The sequence below is a fragment of the Perissodus microlepis genome, chromosome 2, assembly GCF_051167445.1.
Source record: "Perissodus microlepis isolate ML-2025 ecotype Zambia chromosome 2, ASM5116744v1, whole genome shotgun sequence".
Taxonomy (NCBI): domain Eukaryota; kingdom Metazoa; phylum Chordata; class Actinopteri; order Cichliformes; family Cichlidae; genus Perissodus; species Perissodus microlepis.
In genome coordinates, this window is record NC_140462.1 from 14947999 (window position 1) to 14973893 (window position 25895).

The 25895-nt window shown below is 38.9% G+C and overlaps 1 protein-coding gene across 2 annotated transcripts; it reads right to left on the reverse strand.

Moving 5' to 3' along the window:
* Window positions 1-370: 370 nt before the first annotated feature.
* Window positions 371-25696, reverse strand: LOC146392525 (uncharacterized). Of its 2 annotated transcripts, none has more exons than XM_084949074.1 (18): window positions 25433-25696; window positions 22280-22457; window positions 21288-21484; window positions 19665-19768; window positions 19286-19350; window positions 17735-17993; window positions 14106-14290; window positions 12863-12988; window positions 12634-12762; window positions 10831-10953; window positions 9658-9793; window positions 7792-9194; window positions 6730-7590; window positions 5883-6220; window positions 5639-5738; window positions 4682-5192; window positions 3812-3940; window positions 371-3053 (listed from the first exon to the last, which is right to left on the reverse strand). In XM_084949074.1, exons 2-17 carry the CDS (start codon window positions 22439-22441, stop codon window positions 3825-3827), a joined length of 4815 nt encoding a protein of 1604 aa, XP_084805200.1. In that variant the 5' UTR covers window positions 22442-22457; window positions 25433-25696; the 3' UTR covers window positions 371-3053; window positions 3812-3824. The 2 variants fall into 2 exon arrangements, with proteins under 2 accessions (XP_084805200.1, XP_084805195.1); XM_084949069.1 differs by having other exon boundaries at window positions 17735-17996.
* Window positions 25697-25895: the final 199 nt, after the last annotated feature.

Sequence of the window (25895 nt, forward strand, 5' to 3'; positions counted from 1 at the left end):
GTTTTTCATTCACTAGGGGCAGAATTACATCATTAAACAACACAGGCTCTAAAGTTGGAAAAGAATAACTCTTCAGTTCAAGTGTTTGATTCAAGTCTGCTTCTTGTATGCTTTCAGCACCTTGTCAACAACACATTTGTGACCGAAAGGCAAAGGGAGAGGACTTTGGTAATTGCGGAAATACTTATGTGATTTAACCAAGATATTCCACTTAAAAAACACTTTGAGGCTCTCTTCATTGGACCGTGGCACTCATTTAGACTTAATTGTAGGCAAGCAGTAAAAACAAAAATATTCTCTCACACAGCTAACTAAACAGACCTTGAAATACAAAGCACACAGCCCAACATAGCGCTCAGAGAGACAGCGGTTTAATAAAAGCAAACCTTTTATTCTAATCACAAACACAACACAGATACATTCACATAAAAGTGTCCAAAACAAGGCAACAAATACAATTTAAGTTTCCCCACTCAGGGTCAGACCTCAGCGCCAAAAGACTACAGATCCCAGAGTTATGAAGGCGGCTGAGAGTGAGGTGAGGTGTTTGCGTGTGTGTGTCACAACTTTACAAACAAAAAGTACTCTACCATTAAATAAAATGTAAACATAAAAACAAAAATCGCTCCATTTTAAACAAATGTGACGCAAACTAAAAATCACTGGAGGAAAGCACAGCCAGGATTAAAGGAGAGAGTCACTTTTTTTAATATAGTTTACTTTAAAATTATACTCATATCTTGTTATCTATATAACCAAATAAATGGCCACTTCCTCCTGTCCTTAACAGCAAAGCATTTCATAAATGGCTAAGCTGAAATTAAAATTTGGAAGCTGGACTTGTAAATGAAATTCCCTCCTTTTGTTTCTTTTTGATTTAAGCTCACCTTTCTCTGGACATTTTCTAACCTATAAACATGAACTTTGGATGTTCACGTGGTGGGTCACACCAGAATGTAAAAATTCATGTATTCATTCTAGTGGACTGCAGCAGGTACTGTACTTGCAACATAATAATTCTGCATTTTCTTTATTTTTGGTCCATTTTTGGCCCAAACATTCTGACCCACAAATTTTATAACGGAGGGCACAATCATCATTTATTATCAAAGTTGCATTATTCACTTTTATCTAACTTCCTTAAAAGTTGATACAAAGAGAGAGTCAATGGTGCGAATATATCTTCAGAAAAAAAAGTGTTGGTCTAAGGTAAAAGAATAAACCTGACTATCTGATTATAATGCTATCCAGGGAAACTTTGGGTCCTGTCAGCCACGTGAGTGTTACTTTGACACATTAACACCCACCTTAACATGGTTGCCCATCCCTATTACATTGAGAAAACTTCTCTAACAGTTCGAGGAGCATGGCAAAGTTTCCAAATTTCCCACATCTAAATCCAATTAAGAAGCCGCAGGACATGCAAGAAAAATCCAGATCCATGGAAGCCCCACTCAAATAATCTGCTGTCAACATCCTGGTGCCAAACACCATGGACACCCCAGAGGTCCAGTGTCTGTGCTGAGAGCTTTGTTGAAGGCAAGAAGGGAACCTTATTGTGGCTGAACTGTTTACAGTGACATAGCCAAGTAAGATATACTAATATGCTAGTTAGCATGGGTGTTGGTGTAATTTTGTCTGTTAAGCCAAATGTCAAGGGGGTAAACAGAAGAGCCGAGAGAAAACAGAAACTCTCCAGGAACTGTTCTGACTGACTGGCATCCACACAGCCAGCTGGCATGCAAGTAGCTATCGCAACACAAAGAAAATTTTATGAATTAGTTCTGGAAATATGGCTCCAAGTGTCTAGAGTAAATATTCCACAGAGGCAGAGTCTGTTCAAGGGTCATACCAACCTTTGGTACCAACCTTACCAAACTTAACCACAACATGCAACTCCTTCAATGTACATGCACCTGTGAGTATAACTTTAAGTAGAATTAAGAACCTATCCTTTACCAGATCAAATCCTGTAAACACAATGGTGAAAATCTGCTGTTTTAGGGTACATAACAAACTTGACATTTCTCCCAACTCAACTACAAAACGATTTACATGTTATCTACAAATGTGCAAGAGGAAAAAGCAAATAAATTAAAAGCTATTCATTATAACACACCAGCTTAGTTCATCTAATTCTAACAAAGAAAAGCTTCACATGTTTAGTTTATGGGAATTTTGTTTTGTGTAACTACTGAGAGTGCTTTAGTGTAAGACACAGAAGCAGAGCGGGAGAGGGAGGAGAGTGGGAATGCAGTGTGTATCACCATACATGGAGCGGAAACCAATCCAGGTTACACTGAGTCATAGACATGCTTATCCCAGTCTCTCTCTATCCCCCCCACACACAGACAAACAGAAATACCAAGATAGGGACACAAAGGTGCAAATTCACAGCTAATAATTCACACACTCACACTATTTTCACACATTTTTTTCCCTTACACCTCCCCTCTACGAAAACACATTCAAGTGTCCAAAAATAAGCCACCTGAAATGGTTTAAAGATTCAAACATATTTGCCACAACAGGCCTTCCTTGGCTTGACCCTTTTGAAAAACAAACTTATCTTGACAAGTGCTTGTTTAGAAAAACACCAACTAGGCACCGTTTCATGCAAAGTAAGAGCGGGCTAGGCCCATAACTTAATTCTGAGTTACAAAAACCTAAACAATCCCTTTGGAAAAGTGGTTCAAGAAACATCAACAAGCATCACTAAACCACCACCTCAGTACCTAAATATACAGGTGGGTGTAAAGTGACACCATTGTGATGGACAGCAAAGTCTCCATGTGGTAATTTGTGGATAAACTAGAGGCCATTAAAACATTTTTGGATCCACAGTGGAGGTGTTTATTCTGTCAGTGCAGGTCTAGTTACCTGCACACACACGTAAAGAAGTCCACAGCTGATTGCAGCTTTTTAAACTGCTCCTGTGTTTGTTTCAAGGTTTTAATTGCTTTGAGTCTGTTGTGCAGCGGCTGTTGTCCATTATTCAGTTTCATGGTAAAGCCAGGGTGAGTCAGGTGTTTCCAACAGGTCTGCAAAAAAACCTGTATGCAAAAACAAGAACATTTAAGGCAGTATTTTAGTCCTGGATCAAATCCACATCCCTTTCAACCGATTCAACCGAGTTATATGGAATCATGCTACATAAGTAATCACATTACCACTAACAATCAGCTCCTATGTTGAATACCTCCTGATTTTCCTTTGTTATGATAAATATTAAAGGCTGTGATGATTTTTTCCCCTGTTTAGAATAAGAAGCATATTTTAAAAAAGGTGTGAACCACCAAAAAAAAACGCATGACTCACATGGTGATCTTGTTAAATTAAAAGCAACCAGATAAGCATCAACATTTGTTTCTGGTTTCTGTATTTCACATAAATTTTAAACTATTGGTGCCTGTGTGTTTGCACTAAGTAAAACAAATTAGCTTCAAACCTGAAAAAAACAAAGCAAAACAAACAACAAAAAGTAGTGACAATAAAAGTATTAACAGCTTTGTCCTTGAAGTAAGTGAGATCCCTCTGCTGGAGACAGGGAGTCATCACATTTGCCCAACTTATGACAGATTTTCATCTTCCCCCTATAAAGTGAATGAGAGAGACTAAAATATGCAATTATGGACCAGACATGGGTGCTGACCGAAGTTAGAACCAATTAACCTTTAGAGTTGATCTGGATTTGGATCTACTTGATCCAAGGACTTGGAGGTATATTCTTACTACCTGATTTTTTATTTTATTTTTTGTTAATATCTTGGGATGTTAAATCTATTTGAAAATGGTTTTTTTTAATGTTTACCTCTTGCTGTGTTTTAATCCGTCTCGTCCTTTTCTGTGTCTTTCTGGGAGACAGGTACTACAGCGGTGCCCAACAAACCTCTTCTCACAATATAGGGACATGCAGGACCACTGGGAATGTCAGCAAAACCTAAAGGATGGAGAGGGGAAAAAGACGGAGGGTTAAATAAAAGAGTTAGTAGAAAATAGATCAGAATGGGAAAGCACAGAGACAAGGAACACATAAACAGGAAACCCACAGGGAATCACAAATACTCAGAGACTGTATGTACTTATGAATACTGTTAATAAATTAAACACATTGTTAATCCAATCTATATTTTGAACTTTAAACTGGTCACACAGTACCCAGGAACACAAACTGAAAATTGCCACATTGCTTACTTAGTGTATTTATTTACTTGTCACTATCTTAGAAAATGTGGTAAATATCCAGACACAAGCAAGCAGAAGCTAAAAGTTGAGCTGCCATGTAAGTGAAGCTGTTTGGGGACAAAGAACAGGACACTCTTGTCTTGTTTTCGGGGGTTGTGCAGTTGTCATTTTGTTTGTTTGTTGTCGTTTTATTTGTTTTAGCAAACCTATTGGCAAATGGTGCGACAGCTTAGGGGGTAATATAATCACTGACTCAAACTCATCTCTTAGTTTAGTCTCTACAAAGTGCTCAAAGGAATATTTGGCTCACTAGCAGTTATCTGCTTCACTATTTTAACCATGTAACGTTTCAGCTTGCAAGCTGTAATCAACTGGTGACTCGGCTGTGAGAAGAATTTTGTACTAATTGGTAAAAAAGTTTTACGCAACTGCCTCGAAAATAACTTTAATTACTTTTCAATATTTCACTCTACAGGCCCACAAACAACAAAGTTACCTTTCATGACGACTTCCGGCAGGCCGTAGGGTTCGTATTCTGTGTCGTCAAAGGCAGCTGACAGCTGCGTCCTGTTGCGGCGAATTCTTTCAGCCAGACGTGCTGGGTCAGCCGGGATGGGGAAGGAACCAGAAAACAAGATTTTGTCTCCTGACGCCGCCTCCCCAGATAACTGGACAGGAGACACAGGAGGGGAATCCACTGAACCTTGTTCTTCCTCCTCCTCAGTCTGAGTGTTAACACATACTGTTGAAATGCCACGAGGATTCAAACTCTCCTCTGTCTGACTGCTGACACTTTTCATTTCTATCTTGACAACTCTGTCTGAGGAATTAGTCGTTGTGTTTAGTTTGGCTTCTGTTTTGGTCGAATCTGGCTCACAGACTTCGCCTGAGTGATGTTGAGCCATTTTCTCCAATGTCATTTGGATGAGTTGACTGTCTCTTCTTACTTTTGGACAATTATCTGACCATTGTGTGAAGTTAATCTCCTGGTTTTCTTTTTCAGATTCCTGAGTCAAGAGACAAAACAAAGTGACTTAAGAATTAGTATTTCATCTAGTAGACAAATAAACGCATATGCATATGCATTTTATTCAGTACTGAGGGCAGACAGGTGTTTTAAGTTCAGGTGTAAAAGTACAAATGCTTTATTTTATAGGTAAACAAAACATCTATTTTAAATGTCTCTAATATGATAAGAATTTCGATTTACAACAGGAGCAGCTCAGTTCTGGCCCATTTATTATTAAAAATAAATTTCCCCAAATATGTAGGCTTACTTCTCTACAGAAATGCCTTTATGTGCACTGGCTAAAAGACTTCCTAGATTCCACTAGCAAATATCTGGACTTATTTAATTTAAAGGACTTTTTTTTTTCCATTGTAATTTACACTAAATTACATAATGACAATTAGCCGTCTGGTACATAAGTGAGTGACAATTTATAAAAATCACCTGGTCAGCTGTGGCAGTGTCCTGTCTGTATTCTTGAAAAATTTCAGCAGTTTTAAAGGGATGGAGGCTCTTTGGTTCAGCAAGGTTGCTGTTCTGCAGTCTTGTGGTAAAACAAGCAAAAGTTAATTCCAGCTGATACCTGTACACTGTACAAATATACTTAATATATGCGTTTAACACACACAGACACAGAGGTGTGATCAGTTACAAGTTATCTCTGTGATTGCAGAGTGTTGTGTGTTACCTGGAGAACAACATGCGGCCCTGCAGTCTGTTGGAGGAGCAGGAAACGAGTAACTCGTCTTCTCTGATGACTGTGATGGTTTCCTGGCTCTTCTGTCTATCCAGTGTGGGTGTCTGAACCGAATCCTGAACAGGCGGAGTTTGAGGCGAGCACTGGATCATCTCATCTGTTTGCTCCTGGTTTGACTGGGACTGTGTGACAGCAGAGGTCAGTTCATGGGTTTCACATTCCTCAAATGTTGGTGCTGTTTGGGAGGCCAGTCTCCATACAGCAAGCTCCTCTGCCTGCTGCTGGGTCTCCTCAGAGAGAGCTCGTACCCTTATCTGCAGTGCCTCCACCTGGACAGAAGGAGAATGACAGTAGACTGAATCAATCGGACATAAAACTTAAATATAAAACAAATAAAATCTACAATATTATTAAAAAAAGCAATTCTATATTCAGCAATACAGATCTTGTTGAATATTTTCATCATATCATAAATCATTTGATACTCAGAGTCGTATTAATTTGTCCAATTACAATTTAAGCCCCTAAAAATAGGGGAGGTTATCTATAAATATTTGCAATTTCTAAATTATATTTTTGTTTAAGCCCTTGAGTAGAAAGACTCTACTTCAACTGGATTTTAACTGCTTTATATAAAATCTACTCTGGCAGCGTACAGAGCCAAAATGATGAAAATTGTGCCATTACCCAAATATTTCCACTAGTTAAGACTACCATCTAGCGTCTCATTCTCCATTAGCCCACCTGTATAATTTTAAGTCCTATACAATTAACCTATTATATTTTTGTCACTTTTCATCTTTTCACATAACTGAAGGAGAAAAATCACTGCCATTACCTGTTGTTGTAGTTGAGTTACATGCACCTCAGACATTTCCTCCAGGTCTTCTTCAGCTCTTGTGTTTCTTTGGTCTTCCTTTTTTAAATCTTGTCCTTCATCTTCTTCCTCATTCATACTTGACTCCAGTCCCTCAGTCATGACGTCATTCAGCAGACTCAGTGTCCCGTCTTCTGCCAAGCAGGACAGTGCAGCGTTTGGTGCGTTTTGGCTTTGTGTTGGATCGTCTTGATTTTCAGCGTCAGTCTGTAATGTCGGGTTTTGTGTGTCAGAGATGGTCAGGCCCTCAATTCTTTGTTTCAACAGCTGATTCTCCCGTCTGAGAGTGAGCAGTTCAGTAAGGATATCTGCTTCTTTTCCGCTTTGACCGCACTGAGTCTCTACCATCACACAAGCAGAGTCAGGGTTACTCTGAGTTTTGTTGGAGTCTATAGATTCAGGATGCTGGTCCCCTGTTTTATTAGCTTCTTCACTGCTATCAGGTGTTGCCGTTTGAGTATCACATGTCTCTGGCTGACTTGCATCACACTGTGCTTTCAAGTCACTCTCAGGCAGTGACTCTGCAATTTGACAGGTGACCCTACTCTCCTTTTCCTGTTTTAGTGAGAGCTCTGAATTCTCCACCGGCTTCTCATCTCCCTGTTCTTCACTTTGTATCTGTTCCTCCACCTCTTTGACCATCATCTTCACCTCATCCTTTTTATCATTCTTTAGTTCATCCAGCTCTTGCTTGCATTGTAGTAGTTCCTGTTTTTGGCTTTGGAGGGTGCTCTCCTTCTCTTGTAGCTCAGTTAGAAGGCCTGCAATGTGCTGACTCTGCTTCTCAAAGGCCATGGTTAGCTGCTGCGTCTGACGTGTCACCTGACAAGGAGAGAAGGTTGAAAGAAAAAATAGAAGAAATGCAGAGTATAAATTCAAGATTTAGCGATAAATGAAAGTACAGTGATGACACATGAATTAAGCTGTTCATAAGTGCAGAACATTCGAGAGTGACTATTTAATATAGAAATACTTAGGTTTGAGAAATTTAGTGCACTAATCTATATGTCCAGCATCATTTACCTGGCTCTGCAGGGCCTCCAGTTTAATCTGACACTGATTAGCGCGCTCTGTCTCCTTTGAATTCTCATTCTTCAGTCGCTCCACCTCTTTCACCAAATTAGAGGCTGTAGGCTCAGCCTTCTGGGGGTCTGAGGCTATTCGGCCCATCTGAACATCACCTGACAGAGGAGAGTGCTCGGCATCTATCACATTGCTCTTTTCTCGGATGATGTCTGCTGCTGTCTGAGAAACAAGCATGTTGTGTTGGTTGGTGGACTGGCAGAAAAGGAGGTGCTGCTCTGGTGAAGGCAGGAGTGCGTTGCCACAGCTATTGATGTTGGAGTTGAGCTCGTCATCACGAAGAGTCAAATACGTCAGGGGAGTGTTTGCATCTGTGTGCTTCTCTTGTGTGGGTTTTCTTTTTTGCTTCAGTTCTTCCACTTGAGCTTTAAGTTCTGCCACCTTCATGCTCAGCTGTTCCTTTACATTAGCGTCTGTGTTTATTATTTGGCTTCTCTCCTCTTCCTCTCTCTTTTTTTCCTCTCGCTCTACTGCCAGCTGAGCTTTCACCTCTGCCAGCTGTTTTTTAAGCTGAATATTAAGCTCTACCATTTCACTCTCCCTATCTTGTTGTTCTTTGTTTTTCTCTTCCTCCTGCTCGCTTCCCCTCTCCTTTACACGCTCTATGTCTGCCTCCAAAGCAGTCATCGCCCTCCTCAGCCTCTCTGTCTCAGCTCTTTCAGTCTCCAGTTGTGTCTTCCATTCCTTTTCTTTCTCCTCTTTCTCTGCAGCCTGGCTGGTGTGTTTGCGGCTAAGCTGTTTAAGGCGGGTCCTGGCTTCTGTCTCAGCTCTTCGTTGGGCTTCCAGGTCCTCTAGTCGTTTCTGCAGTTCTTCTCGTACATCTTGGAGCTCTGAACGGAGCATTGCATTCTCCTTTTTGAGGTCTTCAGAGGGAACGGTCTGCTCAGACTTGAGAGCAGGTGTCTTTTCTGCAGAAAGGGTCAAATTTTGTGTCTTAGGTGAGTGCTCAAGACTGATCATTCTATCAAGATCTTTAGCGTTAGAGTTGTTGATGGGCGTATGAGAGACGTCACATTCTATTGCCTCATTTATAACTTTGTTCTCCTCTTCATTAATTTTCCCTTTGTCTCCTGCTCTCTTTAAACACTCTGGGGATATTAGGGCACTGATGTGTTCCGAGTCAATTCCTTCTCCTGGCTCTCTGTCAGAAGGATAAGATGCTCTGATATCTGTCCTTCTCTCCTGTGCATCCTCTTCTTCCCTCCTCTGCTCAGCTCTGTTTGAAGAAGGCCTCTTGGTTTGGGCTGACGGTCGAGGATAATGAGATGAGGAAGACTGAGATGAAAAACTCTGTCCAACAGGGCAAAACTGCACAGATTGTGGAGGAGGTGCTGACTTTTGCTCTAGAATTAAAAGGAAAAACATTCTTAATATGTACAAACAAAAAAACTTAATAAACATGTGCTCTCTTTCTAATAAACATGTGCATTAGTGGAAACGTTAAGTGTATTTTTAAAAGGATAACATTCATCTATCACTAACCAGCAGGGAGCAGCACTGGGATAAGACTTATGCATGAAAGAGTAATTTACATGACATTGAGTATATAACTGTCATGCACAATCTAGGACTCACCCTCTTCAGTAATCAATCTCCCTTTTTTGCTGCACAAAATAATAAATTACTACAGGGCAGCATTATCACAATAAGCCCACTAAAGGACACCGGTACAACAAGCTAATGTTAAGCATGTGGCCATGCGAGACTCCAAAACCCTGACTCTTGTGGAGGGAGGAAAGACAAGATACTCCAATCTCCCATGACTAATAAACAGATTTGGCTTTGTCCCCACAGTTTATGCCTCACCCTGTAGTTCTTTCAGGAGACGCAGGGTGTCAGCTCGCTCATCTGCAAGTCTCCTCCCCTCCTCTTCCAGAGCTCGCTCTCGCTTCCTGCTCTGCTCCAGAGTCACAGCCACACCCTCTGCCTCACGCACAGCTTCCTAATGCAAAGAGCAAAAATAGTCAAATGAGGTGGGATGAATCCAGTCAAATCAAACTTACTGATTTTTAAGTGTTCAGCTTAGCTGGAGGGAATCTTCATGACCAACAATGGACTTTTAAGGCCTCTTTTTCAAATATCTGTCAGAAAATTTGATTGATTTCCAAAATATGTCTGCCATGACATCTTTAATGTCAGTCTATATTTTCGACCTTGTGATATTTGCACTATAAATGTTGTCAATTGTGCAAGAAGACTGCCAGATGAGGACATGCTGTGTGTAATATAAATGGATTAAGAGCAACCCAAACACAGTGTCTCAACAGCTAGAAACCACAAACAAGCTACAGATGAAGGCAGTATTAGTACCTACTCTGTTGCAAGCGTATGAACATGTAATAAACTGCTACAAATTCTAAAAATGTGGTCTTTTTACATCTTCTGCACTCTCAGCTTAGCGGGGTGCAATACAATAGTAAATGTTAATTTGGAACCTGTACAACAATAGCAAATGTCCTTGCGCATCAGAAAGGCTTTACTAAAACTTTTAATCATGTAAAGTTCATTCCAGGGCCTGTTGGCTAAGGTAAGTCAGTGGGCCAGCTGCAACCCCATTTGGTCCAGTAACAATGTTTCCACAAATCACAGCTATACGTTCATCTGTAAAGAAACACACTGAAGCAGCCCTTCACTAAGAATTTCTTTTCCCTTGCATGCAGCTGTCTTTTTTTCACATTAACCCTTTCACGCATAGTGGGCACTACAACAGACAGCCATTCAAAGGCTGTTTTCTTGTATTTGTGTCAGTGTTGATGTGTGTAGTATTACAAGTACTACAAGACACAACTAAATAACAGTGAGGTTAACGCTAATCCGATATCTTTAATAAAACATAATGATGGAGCTGGATCCACACTTATTAACTAACATATGGCACAGAAGGATGGTCATTACCCATTGCTCATCTAATGAATAATTAATGCAGGCCCTGACTCCTAACAACGTCTGCATGTATCAGTGATGATCACTATGTGTTACCGTCAGTTTGGCTTGTGTCTGTGCTTCTTTCTTCTGGCTCTCCTTCAGCTGTCCCTCCGTCCATTTCAGTTTCTCTTTCAGAGTCTCCAACTCTTTCTCCAGCGCCTGCTTCTGTAGAGAAAGCTGACAGAGGGAATAGTGAAATAGTGAGAATGAATCCAAACAACACAACAGAGAAGGTATTTAAAAAAAAGAAATTAAAGTAGGGGGAAGAAAAAGCAAAAACAATAGGAGAACTGAAAAAAAGAAAAAGAAAAAAGGAATGACTTGTTTGCCTTGTTTCAGGTGCAGGAATCACAGCCAGTGAAGGGAACAGGAAGCAGGACAGATATTGATGTGTCTAACATATCCTCTGCCTCTCTCAGGGTTATCAGCAAAGACTCAAGTAGATTTAGCTTCCCACCAGTTCTCATCTAAAAATTCTACACATTATACTCATATAACTGTATATATGTAGCAATATTGTGAAGTACTGAGTAAATTATTTGCTAATTAATTATTTTTAACTTCAGTGTAGCTCTGTAAAGACAAACTTTTTTGTATTGGTCACTAATTAATCACTTGGTTTTGTTACAATATTGAGTGACCCAGTAATTCTCAGTCAATGAAATGTCACATGTAGTTTAACAACCAATCAAATCTGAAAACATCTGATACTGATTTTATCAGCTCACTTAGTGAATTTCAATATATGTAAAAAGATTTAAAGAGAAACTATAAAACACATTAATCAGGTGTTGGATTCTCATAACTGAAACTTAATGCATGCACAAAAAAAACAAATAGTAAGACGCAAATTCCACAAAGGCCTGTATAAAGTGCTCATTACCTGCAGCTGAATGTTGCTGACTTTATATGTGAAACTGTGCTTCTATTGTTAATTTACACAGTGTAGCTTTATCAGATACAAGATAACACCTGTGTGGTTCACAAAGAGCTTACAGTAACGTTTAAAGGACACTAGTAAAACTGAATAGCTATTGTTAAGACGGTATTTATATATACACAGAAGGTTATGGACTAAAAAAATTTTCTGAGAGATTTTTTTTTTAGTCTAATAAAAAATTAGTGCCACATCATTCCTTTATGTTAAAGACTTCCAAAGTATAATTTTAAAAAAAAAGGTTTTTAACCACAAACAAAATTTGCACTCTGCATTCATGCAACATGCCTTAAAACACTTCATACAAATCTTTCACCGTCATCCCACAGCCACTGTTTCACGCCTTCTTTTGCTGAGCACTCCATTTCTCACACACAAGTTCCAAGTTTCCGAGTGGTTCAAGCTTCCATAAACAAAGAAAAACTGAGCGGTCACACTGTCATTACCTTCTCTGCTCAACCTTTCCACTGGGGGAGAAACCGAGAGGAGAGGAGGACGAAGCGGAGAGGAGAGCAGGTGGAGGGGAGAGAAATCAGAAACACAGAGTCGAAAGACAGTGAAAAAGAGAGAGAGAGAGAGAAAACATCACAGGCACGCAGAAAGTGTGGGAGAAAAAGTGAGATAAATTCATTGACCTTGGGTCCATATAATAAAAACAGTCCCAGGACAAGCAAAAGGTAAGATGGGAGAAGGACAGAGAAAGGAAATACTAAAAACAGGAAAGGTAATGAATGTATAATAGTATAATTATAAATAATAGCATAAACAGAAACAGTATGTCATATCTTTTTGGTCCTTGGTTTCCAGTGCTGATAGCAACTTTATCTTGATAAATGCATTTGGATGCATGTTAAAGGACTTGTTGGTCTGGTTAATGTGTGATATTTTGAGCGTATACTTGTACATGTGTGCACATGTACCTTGTCAGCCTGGGCCTGCAGGGCATTGTGGAGCGTTCTAGCCTGTTGAAGCTCCTGGTTGAGCTTATTCACTTCCTGTTGATGCTGCTTCTCCAGACACTGCCTCTCCTTCTGAAGCTCTGTCAAATCCTAGAAACACAAAAAAAAAACCCCAATAGAATCCATCAATCTATGGAAAAAAGGAAATCAAATGAAAAATGCTTTTCCTTTGCTTTGATGTTCATCTCACCCTTTGATGTTGTTTCTCCAGCTCTTTGCTACGCTGTTGGTGTTGCAGTCTGCTGCTTTCTGCATTTTGCCTCTGACACTTAAGCTCCTCTTGTAGTTGCTTCAGTCTTTGCTCAGCTCCTGACGCCTGTCATGGAAAAACATATGCAGCTCTTTACCTGAGTTTTGCTCTATATGATACATCTGATATTACTTAACATCAGGTACATACTGTTAAATGTCAGTGAAAACTGATGTGTTTGACTTCTTATCACCAAACCAAATCTTTTGCATTTAATTTGCTTATGACTTGTGATGATTAAATCTCTGAGAATTTTGTCCTGATGCAAACCAAAGTTCCAATTTATAGGCAGTTTTAACACGTACACCCCATGTGTGAATATGAGCATAAATTGCTGTATGTCTCTCTCTCTCTCTGGGCCCTCTGTTAGACACGGGTCTTGCCCAATGATAGCTAGGATAGGCTCAAGCCACCCACTACCTTGAAACTGAGAAGCACTAAAAAAGCTGGATGGATGAATAGATGGAGGGCATAAAACACTTCAGAATGCTGGTTTTGCCATACAAATAAACATTAACACTGCTATTATTTTATTTGTGAGAACAGCTCTAATCATTTAGCACTGTTAATGGAAAAATTACTGAGGTTTTTCCTTGTGAAAACAAAGCCTACAAAAGAACTCCTCCCAAATCACAACACTGTAGCAGTAAGATAACTTTGTGGGTTTTGAATGTGCGTGCTTGTGAAAGATACTGCAGTCACACAGTAACTAAACTGTTTAAATGGCCAAATGTTTGTGTTTACATTTTGTAAAACATAATTATGAGTCACTTCCAGGATTGCATTTATATCTTTTAACACATCGGTTACATTTTTTTTCTTTGGTTGACTTGCTTAGTTTATTTCAGTCTTTCAACTGTGATTTAGAACGACCTCACACTGAGATGGTATTAATTAAACCGGGGAAGCACAACCGCACAACTTATTCGTACCAGATGGTTTTAGGCTGCTTTACAGCACAACAGGAAAAAGGCCCACCATTTTTCCAGTTTTTTCAAAGAGCATCTTAATATTTCAGGGAAGACAAATGTTTTGTTAAATAAGATCAACACCTCTGCCATGTCAAAAAACACCAGAGCATCAGGAAAATATGGAACATTATCACTGAAATGAGATGTTTGTTTTCAGCAGTAGTACTAGAAGCACCACTACCTGTAGCAGTAGTATATGTGCATGTGTTTACCCGTTCACTGTCCTGGGCCATACGTGTCTGTGCCAGGCTAAGCTCATTGGAGACTTTCTGCAGGCTGAGCTCCTTGGCGGTGAGCTCCTTCTTGGTTTGCGCCATTTCGTTCTGTATGGACTTCAACGTCCTGTCCTTCACCAGCAACTCCTCTTCCAGAGAAGACATACGACTTTGAGGAGACACTGACAGATGGACAGAAAGAAGTATGGTTAATAATTTCAACCATCCATTTTCGTCCACTCATCATCCTGTTACCAGAGAATGTTTATAAATTCTGTGTTAGTCTCATAGAGATAGGAGAAAATTTAAGCATTTGTTAACCAATATTTATACTTTTTCAGAATTTAAAGAGCACCTTTAATTAAAAAACAGTGCTCACAATCAGTGAGCTGGGATCATAGAATGGCAGAATGGTGGCTGAGTGAGTGGAGAGTGAGCAAGAGAATACAGGTGAATGAATAATTGCAAAAACAAACAAATCCATTTCCATTACCATTAAGAATATCTTGATTTCTGATAAAAAAAAAAAAAACAAGACAAAACTGATGGCTGACAGTCAACAGCACTTAGGGTCACAATCTATACACACTGATGCAATGAATCAAAGTTATAACTCTATATGATGCACTTAGATCCAGCCTGGGGAGGAGACTGATGATAAGGATAAAAATCAATTGTGTGCTTGTAATGCATTGTCAATATTTTAACTGTCCCATTTTAAAATCTCTCCAGGCATATATTTACCTACCAAAGACATAAATATAATCAAATTTTTTTCCATTGCTAATCTAAAAAGGAACAATGTTTTTTTGCTACATACAACCCCAAGTATAAATCCTACCCAGTAGCCAGAATAAATCCTAAACTGTATGTTCTGTTATCAGGAGAAACATGGCTGCAAAAAGGCACACCTAAAGTAAACATTATAATGCCACCCCCACCCCTCATGCCAGTGTCCCAGCAGCTTTTATTGTTTCATATTGACCTGTCTCCTTCCTCCCCTGAACAAACACAAAAACACCCGGTGAGAGCAACAGTGTTACATCACAACTACAAACTGCAGTAAGAGTCACTCTACATCATGAAGCCGGCCTGGGAGCAGGCAGAGGAATCTCTGGCCAGTCATTTCTACACAACCTCTTATGTAACGAGTGCAGCTGAGGTTACACATGTGCATGAGATTCATGGTGACAACACTGTTCACTTATACTGATGTTGCTGTCACTCTGAGGTAAACCAAAACTGACAGAATTTCGTCATTTGGACAAAGCTTATAATAATATTTTGAGTGAAGTGGGCAACACATTTCAAACAGAGAGACCTCGCAGTGTTAATTATGGCACCTGCCAGCAATTTTATCTATTGTTGTTATTAAGTAAATTAAACAATAAGAGTTCATCTGACCTCAGTTTGCTGTACATCTGTCCTTTATTTAAATCTTTATTTGGCTTAGAATTAAAACCCTCAGTATACACTGACCATTCGCTTTAAGTGTTTGCTGTAATAAACCCAGGCCCTGGAACAGCCTGTCTATAGACACAAGGTTGGTTAGCAATGTCAGCACCAGAGGTTGTACTATAAAGAGAGAATATGGTATAATAAGGGTAGACTGGCTATTAGAAAGGAGTTTTGAAAATAACAAACTAACAAAGTATGAAAAGATCACCGTGGTAACATATTCTGGATAATCATAGATAAAATCAAATAATGCATGCAGCATGCACATCAGTGAAAAATGAAGCAAATGCAGTGGTTCCTTAAAGCTGCATTTTTTTGAATGTCCAGCAGGAGAGTGACTCCTTTGGGTGACCTCAGTAAACACTTTCCTGATGTCTTTACAGGCTCAGTAACTTGTTTCAGATCATCTTACTATTAGACATAAAATCCATGAACTCCTCCTACAAGATAGGAGTGGAGCAACCAAACTTGACAGACAGGTACATTTCAGGCCTCTGAAGAATCTTATCTATATAGGATCATGGATAGGATCAGGTCATGATGTTGTAGAGAAACCTCAAAACAACAGGCTAAAATTACATTAATAAAGTAGAGCAGCACAGGAACACCCTGGCGCGCGCGCGCACGCACGCACGCACGCACGCACACGCGCACACACACACACACGCGCGCACACACACACGAGGAATTTTTCCTACGAGGAATTTTTTTTATCTTCAATTTAGTTATTTACAAGCAAGAACCAACACCCCTATTTCTTTTATTTGACTTACTGTGACTAAGTATACAAGTTTGTAAAAACAAATAGACCAAACAATATTGCTGCATGGGCATGTACTAGTATTATTAGTATTATCCAGTTTGCACATTGACTGACCACTTATCAATAATGTAAGAGTAAGAGTTCGCATCCAAGATAGGAAAAGTGAAAATATTCAGTTTGAGTGATTTAAACAGTGTGACATCACAGTGGCTATATCAGCATAACATGCCTTAATGTACAGTAGGTTAAGATGATTTTATTTTACTTTAAATATATTTTATAAGGGTGACACAGTTTAACAAATAAAATACAAAACACGAACCTTTTATGTATTACATAGAGTTTCTACCCATTACTAGTTTCAACTGTTGCACGCAGTTGAGACTGGAAAGACTTTAGATTAAAACTGGACACAAGAGTCACTGGCAATTTGCTCTAACTGTGATATATATTCTCAGCTGAAAGCAGGCAACCTGTTGAGACTTGCTTTAGTGTTACCACCAAAGAAAACCATGCAGTCTAGTAGTGCAATCATGTAGTGTTACCTACATGGATCCTGATTTGCTGCAGTCAATTTACATTTCTTTGATTGAATCAGAAATTGAAGTGATTTCTATGCATCGCTCATCATGGAACGATATCAGACCAGGGTTTAAATTTAAGAGCTCTAATGTTCAGCTGTAAAAAAAAAAAAGAAAGAAAGAAAAGAAAAAAAATTAAAGAGTCAACTGACCCCTTTTATGCGAGCACGAACGAAGCCTAAGGAACCAAGCCTGGATTAACAAAGACAGTTGGTAACCACTGTTATCGTAGAGGGGATTATATAAATACATACATTTTTAGCACTCTCCAAGTAGGTTTTAGAACCATAAAAAAATCTCGCAACTAAACAGTTATGTTAACTGAGACTTCATTCACTGAAGTATAAAAGACATTTTTTTAAAATTGAATTTATAGACATAACAGGACAATGCATAGGTTTCTGTAAAACAAGGTAACCAAGTTTTTGCCTTTATTGGGAAAAGAAAAATTGTGATTACTAAAGCCATCTCTGATTGTGGTTTTAGATTTTGTTAATTTTGCTAATGTAAAAAAGCCTGGGTAATGTTTAAAAAAAAAAGAACAAAAAGTCAAATCTGCTCCTTATTAAGTTGCTGTGTGTGCTTTGCTGCTGAAGACTGCAAAACATCCAAATGAAAATCTAAACTTTGAAATCAGAGGGTGGTTTCACAGCAGGGGTACTGAGTTAAGTAGATAATAGCATATCCATACTGGCTCCTGTTGTTATGGTAATCCAGCTAGGTTTTTAATCTTGTTTTAGGATAAATGCTGCTGGCCTGAGTTGCGTGCGTATATATTTGTAATTTGCAAATGGATAACACAGAGTAATTCTATCCCCACTCACTGTCTGTCTCGGTCCTGCGGTCCTTCCCATAAACCCCCTGCTCTGACAGGCCTTGATTTGTGACATCAGGGGATGGCATCAAAGAGGGAGAGGGCGGAGGTCGCCTCCTTGCTGCTGGTTTTGTGTCATCCCGTTCCCATGGAAACACACCCAAGGGAGTGGAGAAGGTGTCCGATTGGACGGGTGAGTGGCTGTGGCGTGTGCTCTTGTGTTGTTGTTGTGGCAATGAAGGTGTGGGTGTCTCAGAGAACTGAAGCCGCTGCTGAAAGGATGAGAGAGGGTTTAATCAAAGACAAAAAAGAAAAAAAAGAAAAAAGAGGAGCAGCATGAGCAGGAAGAGGCTCGACAAAAACAAGGCTCAAGGACTCAAGGTTTTACAATCAGACTAATGCAAGTAAGAATTACTAACTGCTGTTTTATTCATAACTCAAGAGAAATTGCTTCAGTGTGCACAGCATCATTAGTATATTTCAAATGCTGCTTCAGGATGAGAGATTGTGAAAGAATAGTCAATGTTCAGATGTAAGAGCACAGACTTGCTGTTACATTTTCCTAAAACTTTTCTTTTGCCTGCCAGACCTGAACAAACAAATGCAGCAGCACACTATGATCAATGTTGGAAAATAATAAAAGCAGGTGAAGCAGGGCATATTTTACATTTCTATTGCTGTTAAAAAGAAATTTTACCAAAAGACTCAAACCAGCAATAACTTAGTAGCTTGTCTGAGTAGTGAAAGCCTGTAACAGCATATTCCTCTGTACAAAGTTAAAAAAAAATTCCACAGAAGGTGCACTGAAGTACATATTATTATTGATGAACCTGGGACAACGTAATTTGTGTTAAACCCATAAATAAAGTCATACTTCTTAAAAAAAATACTGGTCTCATTTTTTAGGAATAAACTTATAAATGTCTCACCTTTTTAAAGTTTTTGGTCTTCAGTTAAAAATGTGTATATAAAGTTAGATTTGGTCATCCTTTAAAATTTTTGATAATACTGCCAATCTTATCCTTTCAGCTGACTACTAGAAGAAAGAACGTTGCTGTTAAACAAAGAGCTGTGAGCCATGGTGTTGTTTTTAACATCTAAATTTAACCAGAAAAAAAACTCCATTATAAGGACAGAACAACTTTAAAATACGAATTCTTCCTGTCCTTATCACAAGGCCAGAATGAGATTCGTAAAAATACAATAACACCCTGATAACAGACACTGATGCTCTTTAACCTACTATAAAAACTCTTAACTACACTGTCATGTTTAAAGATAGAGAAATTAAGTACAACGTTGTTTCATCTGTTTTTTTTAAATGCACCACGTGCTGCAGTAGTTCACATTTAAGAAACAGTTACAGCCATCTGGGCCACTTATTTGGAAAGACTTAATTACTTAAGACTAAAAGAAAAACTAATCAAATAAGGAGGGATGTTATGCTTTGCTAATAAGACAGTTAAATCCTTCAAGTAGAGAACATCAGCTTTCAGCTACAATCCACAGCAGTCTTGGATTAGCCTACACATAGCTAGTGTGAGAACATGTTCAGACTTACTCGGATGTGAGGAGCCCGGCTCTGCCCTTCATCTCTGTGCCCCTGTTTCTCTTCCTGTTGGCTCCCTACAGGGCAAAAACAAAGCATATGGACTGAACTTAGTACCTACAACCGATCACAAAAACTGAACAGGAACAACAGCTGTAAATTACCAAGTGGTTTAGTGACGAGAGGAAAGACAAACAAACTGTCCTTAGAGAGTAGAGGGCTGGGAAAGCAATGTAGCTCAAGGGGGTTTATTTATATCCACTGCTCATTTGGGACTCTGGTGGTTTAACTATTTAATTTTCTTAACTGTAAAGAGTTTTAATAAAAGATTAGAAATAAACTGCCATAGAGATTAAACCAATTAATAATTTTACAGTTTAGAAAACTGTACCATTGTGTTCCCAGGGCGAGCCTGTATTCCAGCAGGGAGTAGAAAACAGAGAGGTATCTGGTGACCTGATGCTGTTTTGCAGCTTCTCTAGCTCGGCTTCCAGCCTGCCACAGAAAGGAGACACAGAGTGAAAGAGTTTAGAGTGGGAAGAGAAATGGAGATATTTCTTACAGGAAATGAGGGCTGAGGTCAAAAAGTCAGATTTGCTTAGTAAACATCCTAGCTGAAGGACGAGATCCAGTAGTATATGCAAAAACAATGATAACAGCTGGCTGAATTCTCTACAAACTGAGAAAAGCTGTTCCTTCAAAATGTGGTTTAACTCTTTTAGTCAAGGTTACACTGAGCTATCACTTATGAAAGAAAAGTATGCCCTCCCACAATTCATAGCAATATGTGCCATCCAACAATCATTTAAAAAAAACATTAACATAACTCATCATGTACTGTAGATGATGAGACAGCCTTCAGAATTTTAGGTTGAGGAACATATATGCGGTTTTTTACTGACTGGTGAACCTCTGCCCATTTTTACTTCCGAGAAACTGTCAATTCACCTAATTAGTTCAAAATGTTCCTCCAGCTGTTGCTATTTAGAACCACCCTTCTTAACCTTTTTGATCATCAAATTCAATATAAGCTAATATAAGCTAAATAGTAAAATGTTAAAGTTGAACAATATGACGTTTTCTATGTACTACTGTCAATAAAAATGGGCTTATGAGATTTGCAAATCATTGCATTCTGTTTTTATTTACATGTATATGGTAATCAATAGTACTTTTCTGTTTTATACAATAGCCTGATAATATAATGAAAAATCAGAGGGGATAGAGCTTTCACAGTTGCAGCTCTAAGACTGTGGAACAATATGCCACCGCATGCCAAGCAGGCTCCTTAACTTGTCGTTTTAAAATCTTGTTTACATACTTTTATTCCCTGGCCTTTGACCCAGTGTGATATGCTTACTGTGTTTTTAAGTTGCTTTTTATGTATTCCTTTATTGTTTAACTTCTACAGATCTTATTCGTGTCACGCTTTTTTTACCCTCCGGCCTCTGTTCATCTTTTATGTTTAGTTTTATTGTACAGCCCTTTGGTCAGACCTGTTGTTGTTTTTCAAAAGTGAATTATAAACAAAGTGGTATGGTAACCATTAACAGTTAGTGTACAATACGCCAATTAATTAATAAATAACGCCACTTGTATACAAATTACTGGAACAGAGCAGAAGAAAACATATCTAACAATTACTTTGGCTAATGCAAGTATCAGATTGAATAATATAGGGACTGTACCCAATCAACATCCAAAAAGCTGACTGGGACATCTCCATTTAAGACAGCTTCCTATACTATCAAAATGTAATGTCTATTGTCTGATTTTTAGTGCTGCATGTAGTTCCAACAATCAGTTTTAGTTTTATCTTCCAAATCCCCCCTTTTTACCCCCCCGCCCCCTTAAGACAGATTGTATTTAACTATCAAGTTTAATTCAAACTAAGTTATCCTAAGAATACCAAACGTCACTATATTTCAAACATTCAGTGAAAACAATACATAAATACCAAAACCAGATGGATTTAAGAAGCTTCTTGCCTCTGTGGTTTTTAGCTCATGCTGACCTTTTGATTTCCTGGGTGAGTTTGTTGTTGAGGGTACGAGCAGCATCTAGCTGGCCCTCCAAAGAGCAAACTTGGGCCTGCTTAGTCTGAAGCTCCTGCGTAAGGCGGTCCCTGCTCGTCACCGCTGTCGTGGCCTCATCCCGAACGTTTTGGAGCTCTCGCTGCACCGACTGCAGCTCCACACGTACCTCCTCATACTTGGCAGAAAAAAGGAGGAAAAAGGAGAGAGAGGGAGAAGCATATATTTAATGATTATTTAAGGAAATCCTGCTACAGATGACTCACCCTTCATGACAATATTTGCACAATATTATTTAGAGAAGATTAAAATTACAGGAACTGCATTTCCTTGAAGAGCAACATGTAGGTCAACTTTTTCTCTACATTCATATATAAAATTTATTGAAAAGTTAATGCATGATTTTATTATTTTGTGTAATTCAGATGAAAAAGTGTGCATTTAAAGAAGCACTCATAAAAAATACTATTTCCTACAGATTATGTAATTTTTCTGTGGTCTGCCTAAGCGCTCAATGCCACAGCAGGTGGCAGGAGCAGCTTCCTGAGCCAGTGCCAGTGGATCTATGGTCAGCAGTCAGTGAGAGACTGAGCTCTCACTGATCACAGAGATACAGGGCTACTTGTTAAATTTTAGATAACTTCCAAATTGAGCTTCCAATAAGAAGATTTCCTAATGTTAATCTAGATTTAGCATATTGTTTTTGGAAAAGGCAGCATTACATCAACCATAATAGGTACTATGGTGGTGCAGTAGTTAGTACTACTGTCTCACAGCAGCAAGGTTCTTGGGTTGAACCTGCTGGCTGACTCCAAAAATCCAGTCCAGTTCAGATGCATGACAAAGTTAGATGATTTCTTACAGCCTTAACTAAACTTGCAAAGTCAACAGTACCAAATCACAAAGTTAGTAATACTTGTGTTTCAATTATTTGTCATGTAAATTGTGTGAGGAACAGTATAAGTGTTCATACTTTCACAGTTTGCTTCTCAAGGCTTGTATGGATGTTGTCCAGCTGCAGCTGTTTCTGCTTGTTTTCCCTGGACAGCCGTTCATGATGGATTTGCAGCTCCTTCACCTTTTGCAGGACCCGTCCAGACAGCCCTACTGTCCAGTCCTCCTCAGCCCAGCTCATTTCTTTCTGCCTGGGCCTGAAAGGGTGGGAAAATTATATCAAGAGCTTGAATCAAAGTTCATTTTTATTTAATTCCCTCAGAAGAAAACATTTCCTTTTTAAACTGAAAGGTCACTTGGTTTCTAAGCACTCGGGGTGACAGACTGTGCATGGCTTCACAAGGCATGGTGCTACCAAACCTTTCCTATTCATAGTTGGCTGATCCAGAATAAGACAGCTTCTAAAGCCATGGGATTTACCAGAACAAAGAGGAAGTATAGGCCATTTATAATCCCAGTCATATACTTATATGTGGCCTGTGTTATAATTAGTCATAAAAATGCTTCCTACCACTAATTTGTCAATCTACTTCTACAATTTTTCATATTTTTTATTTAACATGAACTGGCCTATTAGTGTGGCAAGAATAAAGGAAGGTTGTGAAATCCATGCATGATTAAGTTTCAATCTTTCATATATAAACAAAACAATGTAGGTAAATCAAATGCAAATAGTACTACAGTATAATTTATTATGAGTCATACCTAAATCAACTCTGCTGCTAAAATAAATGTAGTAACTTGAAGGCTAAGTGCGTATGCATGTGTTGGTACAGAGGATTCAATTGACAGCATGTATATCTAAACAAGCTTCAATCATGTCTGCCTTTGACTCCGTCCTGTGTTGAATGTTGCTAAGGCTTTGAACCCTCAGGGAGAAACTGGTTGTCACTGTTGGGCAGCTGTGACTCAGTGTTTCCCAACACAGCCTTCTTGCTACGCATATGCATCACTGAAAGCTGAAAGTAAATATAATCTCTCTCAAATTTCAGGTTTACGTCAAGGTTCTTCCTCAGATAATGCCACATCTGATGGCTGTTTTAAAGTCTCTTGTTCAAAACATTGCATTTGCAAGCACTTTGTTAATACAGACAAACAACAACAACATCACCTGGACACGGTTAAGCAGAATTAAAGATGAGAGCATTGGAATGAAGAAAAGCCTGACTGAAATGGCCTGAAACAAACTCACAGAGGTTTATTAAAAGCTCAGTTTGGACTTGCATTACAGCCTCAAGGCTGTCAACACCAAACTCACATAGTTTCTGTCATAGCATACGTGTCACATCACTATTTACTTGCTTCCTGGCAGAAATACCCGACTATAACTGAGAGGAGCCAGTCACATAACACCCAGAGTGACTACAAAGACTGGACAATAACACTTTTGTACAGGGGACTTAAGTGTCTTTTCAGTTTCATTAGGATGACACGCCAATCTGAGCATTACTGAAAACAGTATACTGGTGCACAAGCTGATTAGTGTTAAAGGCAGCAACTATCAATTACTTTAAGTAAGGATTCATCTGATTAATCACTATTAAGCTATAGCTAACATTTTAAATTAGAGTGTAAGGGTCCCCATAAAAGTAAATTAACATTTCTAATCGATAAAAATATAACATAAAAGAAAAGTAGAGCTTGAGAAGCCTCGACCTGGGAGGGTTTGGAAACTTTTCTGTTTGATAGTTCAACATCATTCATATTACTAATTACAGGTTCTAATCAAAGACCATGACCAGTTGTTAACTGCCAGGATTGGGTTAGAACTGCAGGTGATCTTGAGGTTGAAAATCTGGTTTTTCATGCAGTGCTCGTTTCACAATACAGCACATGACTATCAGGGTGAAATTACAGAACTTTTTAGTGTTTTTGTTCCACAGACAACCTAAAGTCAAGAAAGAGTCAATAGTGGACAAGTGGTCTCAGGCACATACAGTCCTGTGACAAAATTGTCATACGACTTTATGTGCCACTGTACTTTCTTTTTCACATGATAGTAAAACATCATATGTTGTCTTTCCCCTGCTCATATCCATTTCCTCTTCTTTCAAGATGGAGAAAGCCATTCAATATTTCATCTACCACAAGTTAGAAAACAGGCACCAACTTCAAACTAATAATTAATACAACAAATTAATTTTCTTTCTTACCACTTTAAAACAGGCAGAGAAAACAGAAGGCCTTATACAAAAAGTAATGGCATGACAAAAGAAAGCAACTCTTTAAAAAACAAACATCAGGGGATTAAAAGATTAAAAGACCATGATCAAACATGTGATGTTAAAGAATGTGATCATTTTATGCTATTGCTCACGACACCTTAATAAATAAAGTACTGAATGTCAGTACACAAAAAGGAGATGAGATATACAATTAGTACATTACAGCGGATAAAATACGAATACTACATTCGGTCGTACTGATCCATTATAATGTCATCTGATATTTGTTATCTTTGCACTACATTTAGAAAGCAATTTTATTTCTGTTTTATTTTTCTTCTGTTTATACTTATCTGACTTTAATCTGTACATAACGGGAATATTTCCTTTGTCATATTGTATTCTGTTTTATTTCACCGAGTCACACCATACTTATTTAAGTTTATAAGAAGGCGTTTGGAATTCAACGTTATAGCAGCTAAAAACGTCAAGCTTTTGGAATAACGTAGATCTCATCGTAAACACAACCTACAACAGAATACCTCAAATAAAATACAATAGAAACACGATTACAAAAACAAAATAGCCCCATAAAGGTAGGATAAAACAAAAATCACAAAGATGAATGTTATCCACACACTTTGGAAATATAACCATTCATTTCTAAAACAAAAGCACGTCGTCTCAGGCAGTCTCTTAATGAGGTGGACATGTGCAGATGTAGCACAACAATGATAATAATGATGATGAGGAGGAGGAGGTGGTGGTGGCAGGGAGCCAGAAGTTGGACCCTGGCCTGATCACGAGGTTCAAAACTCAACACGAGACAAATGACAACTTCAAACTAAATCTCACTTTAACAGCCACGGAGGTAGAGAGTGAGTAACAGCCGCAGTAAGACCAGCCGAAAATAACTTTTCTACCGCCTATTAGTGTTTGTTGAGCGCTGAATGACACACAACTGTAGCGATGATGCTACCAGCTAGCCACGCAGTAAAGCTACTTACCATTCACTACTTCAGTTACAAAGGGCGCCAGCCGCCGGGGAGGCGCACACACTCTCACACACGCAGGCGTGACAGGGTCTCTGTTCCCGCTGTTAAAACCAGGCTCCGGCTCTTCACTGTTCGGCGAAGATAAGTTTAAGTTTAAAGCGAGAGGAGCTAGACGCTAGCGTTGACTGACAGTTTTCATAGGTTGAGACGAGATGCCGCACGTCTCGTGCAGCTGACAAGCCGGAGTCGTTGTGGCACGAGGCGGAGCGGGGCGGGAGCTGGTGACGTAGCAGCGGAATGTTTTGGGAAAAGTCCTCGCGGGGGTGTGAACCTCTGATGACCCCTAGCGACGTCAAGTGCCAGTGGAAACATGATGCTGCTAATGTAACTATTGCTAACAAACTGCTCTGTATTTTAATTTTATACATTCTTTATATATTTTATTTTTATGTTTGACGATGTCTTATATATTTAT

Excerpts from the sequence above, each read along its gene's own strand:
- LOC146392525 (XM_084949069.1), bottom strand. The coding sequence starts at position 22,441 with ATGAGCTGGGCTGAGGAGGACTGGACAGTAGGGCTGTCTGGACGGGTC. Across the intron at positions 17,997-19,285 it reads GCCGGGCTCCTCACATCCGA|CAGCGGCTTCAGTTCTCTGA; the intron begins GTAAGTCTGAAC and ends TCATCCTTTCAG. Across the intron at positions 12,763-12,862 it reads TGGAGAAACAACATCAAAGG|GATTTGACAGAGCTTCAGAA; the intron begins GTGAGATGAACA and ends TTGTGTTTCTAG.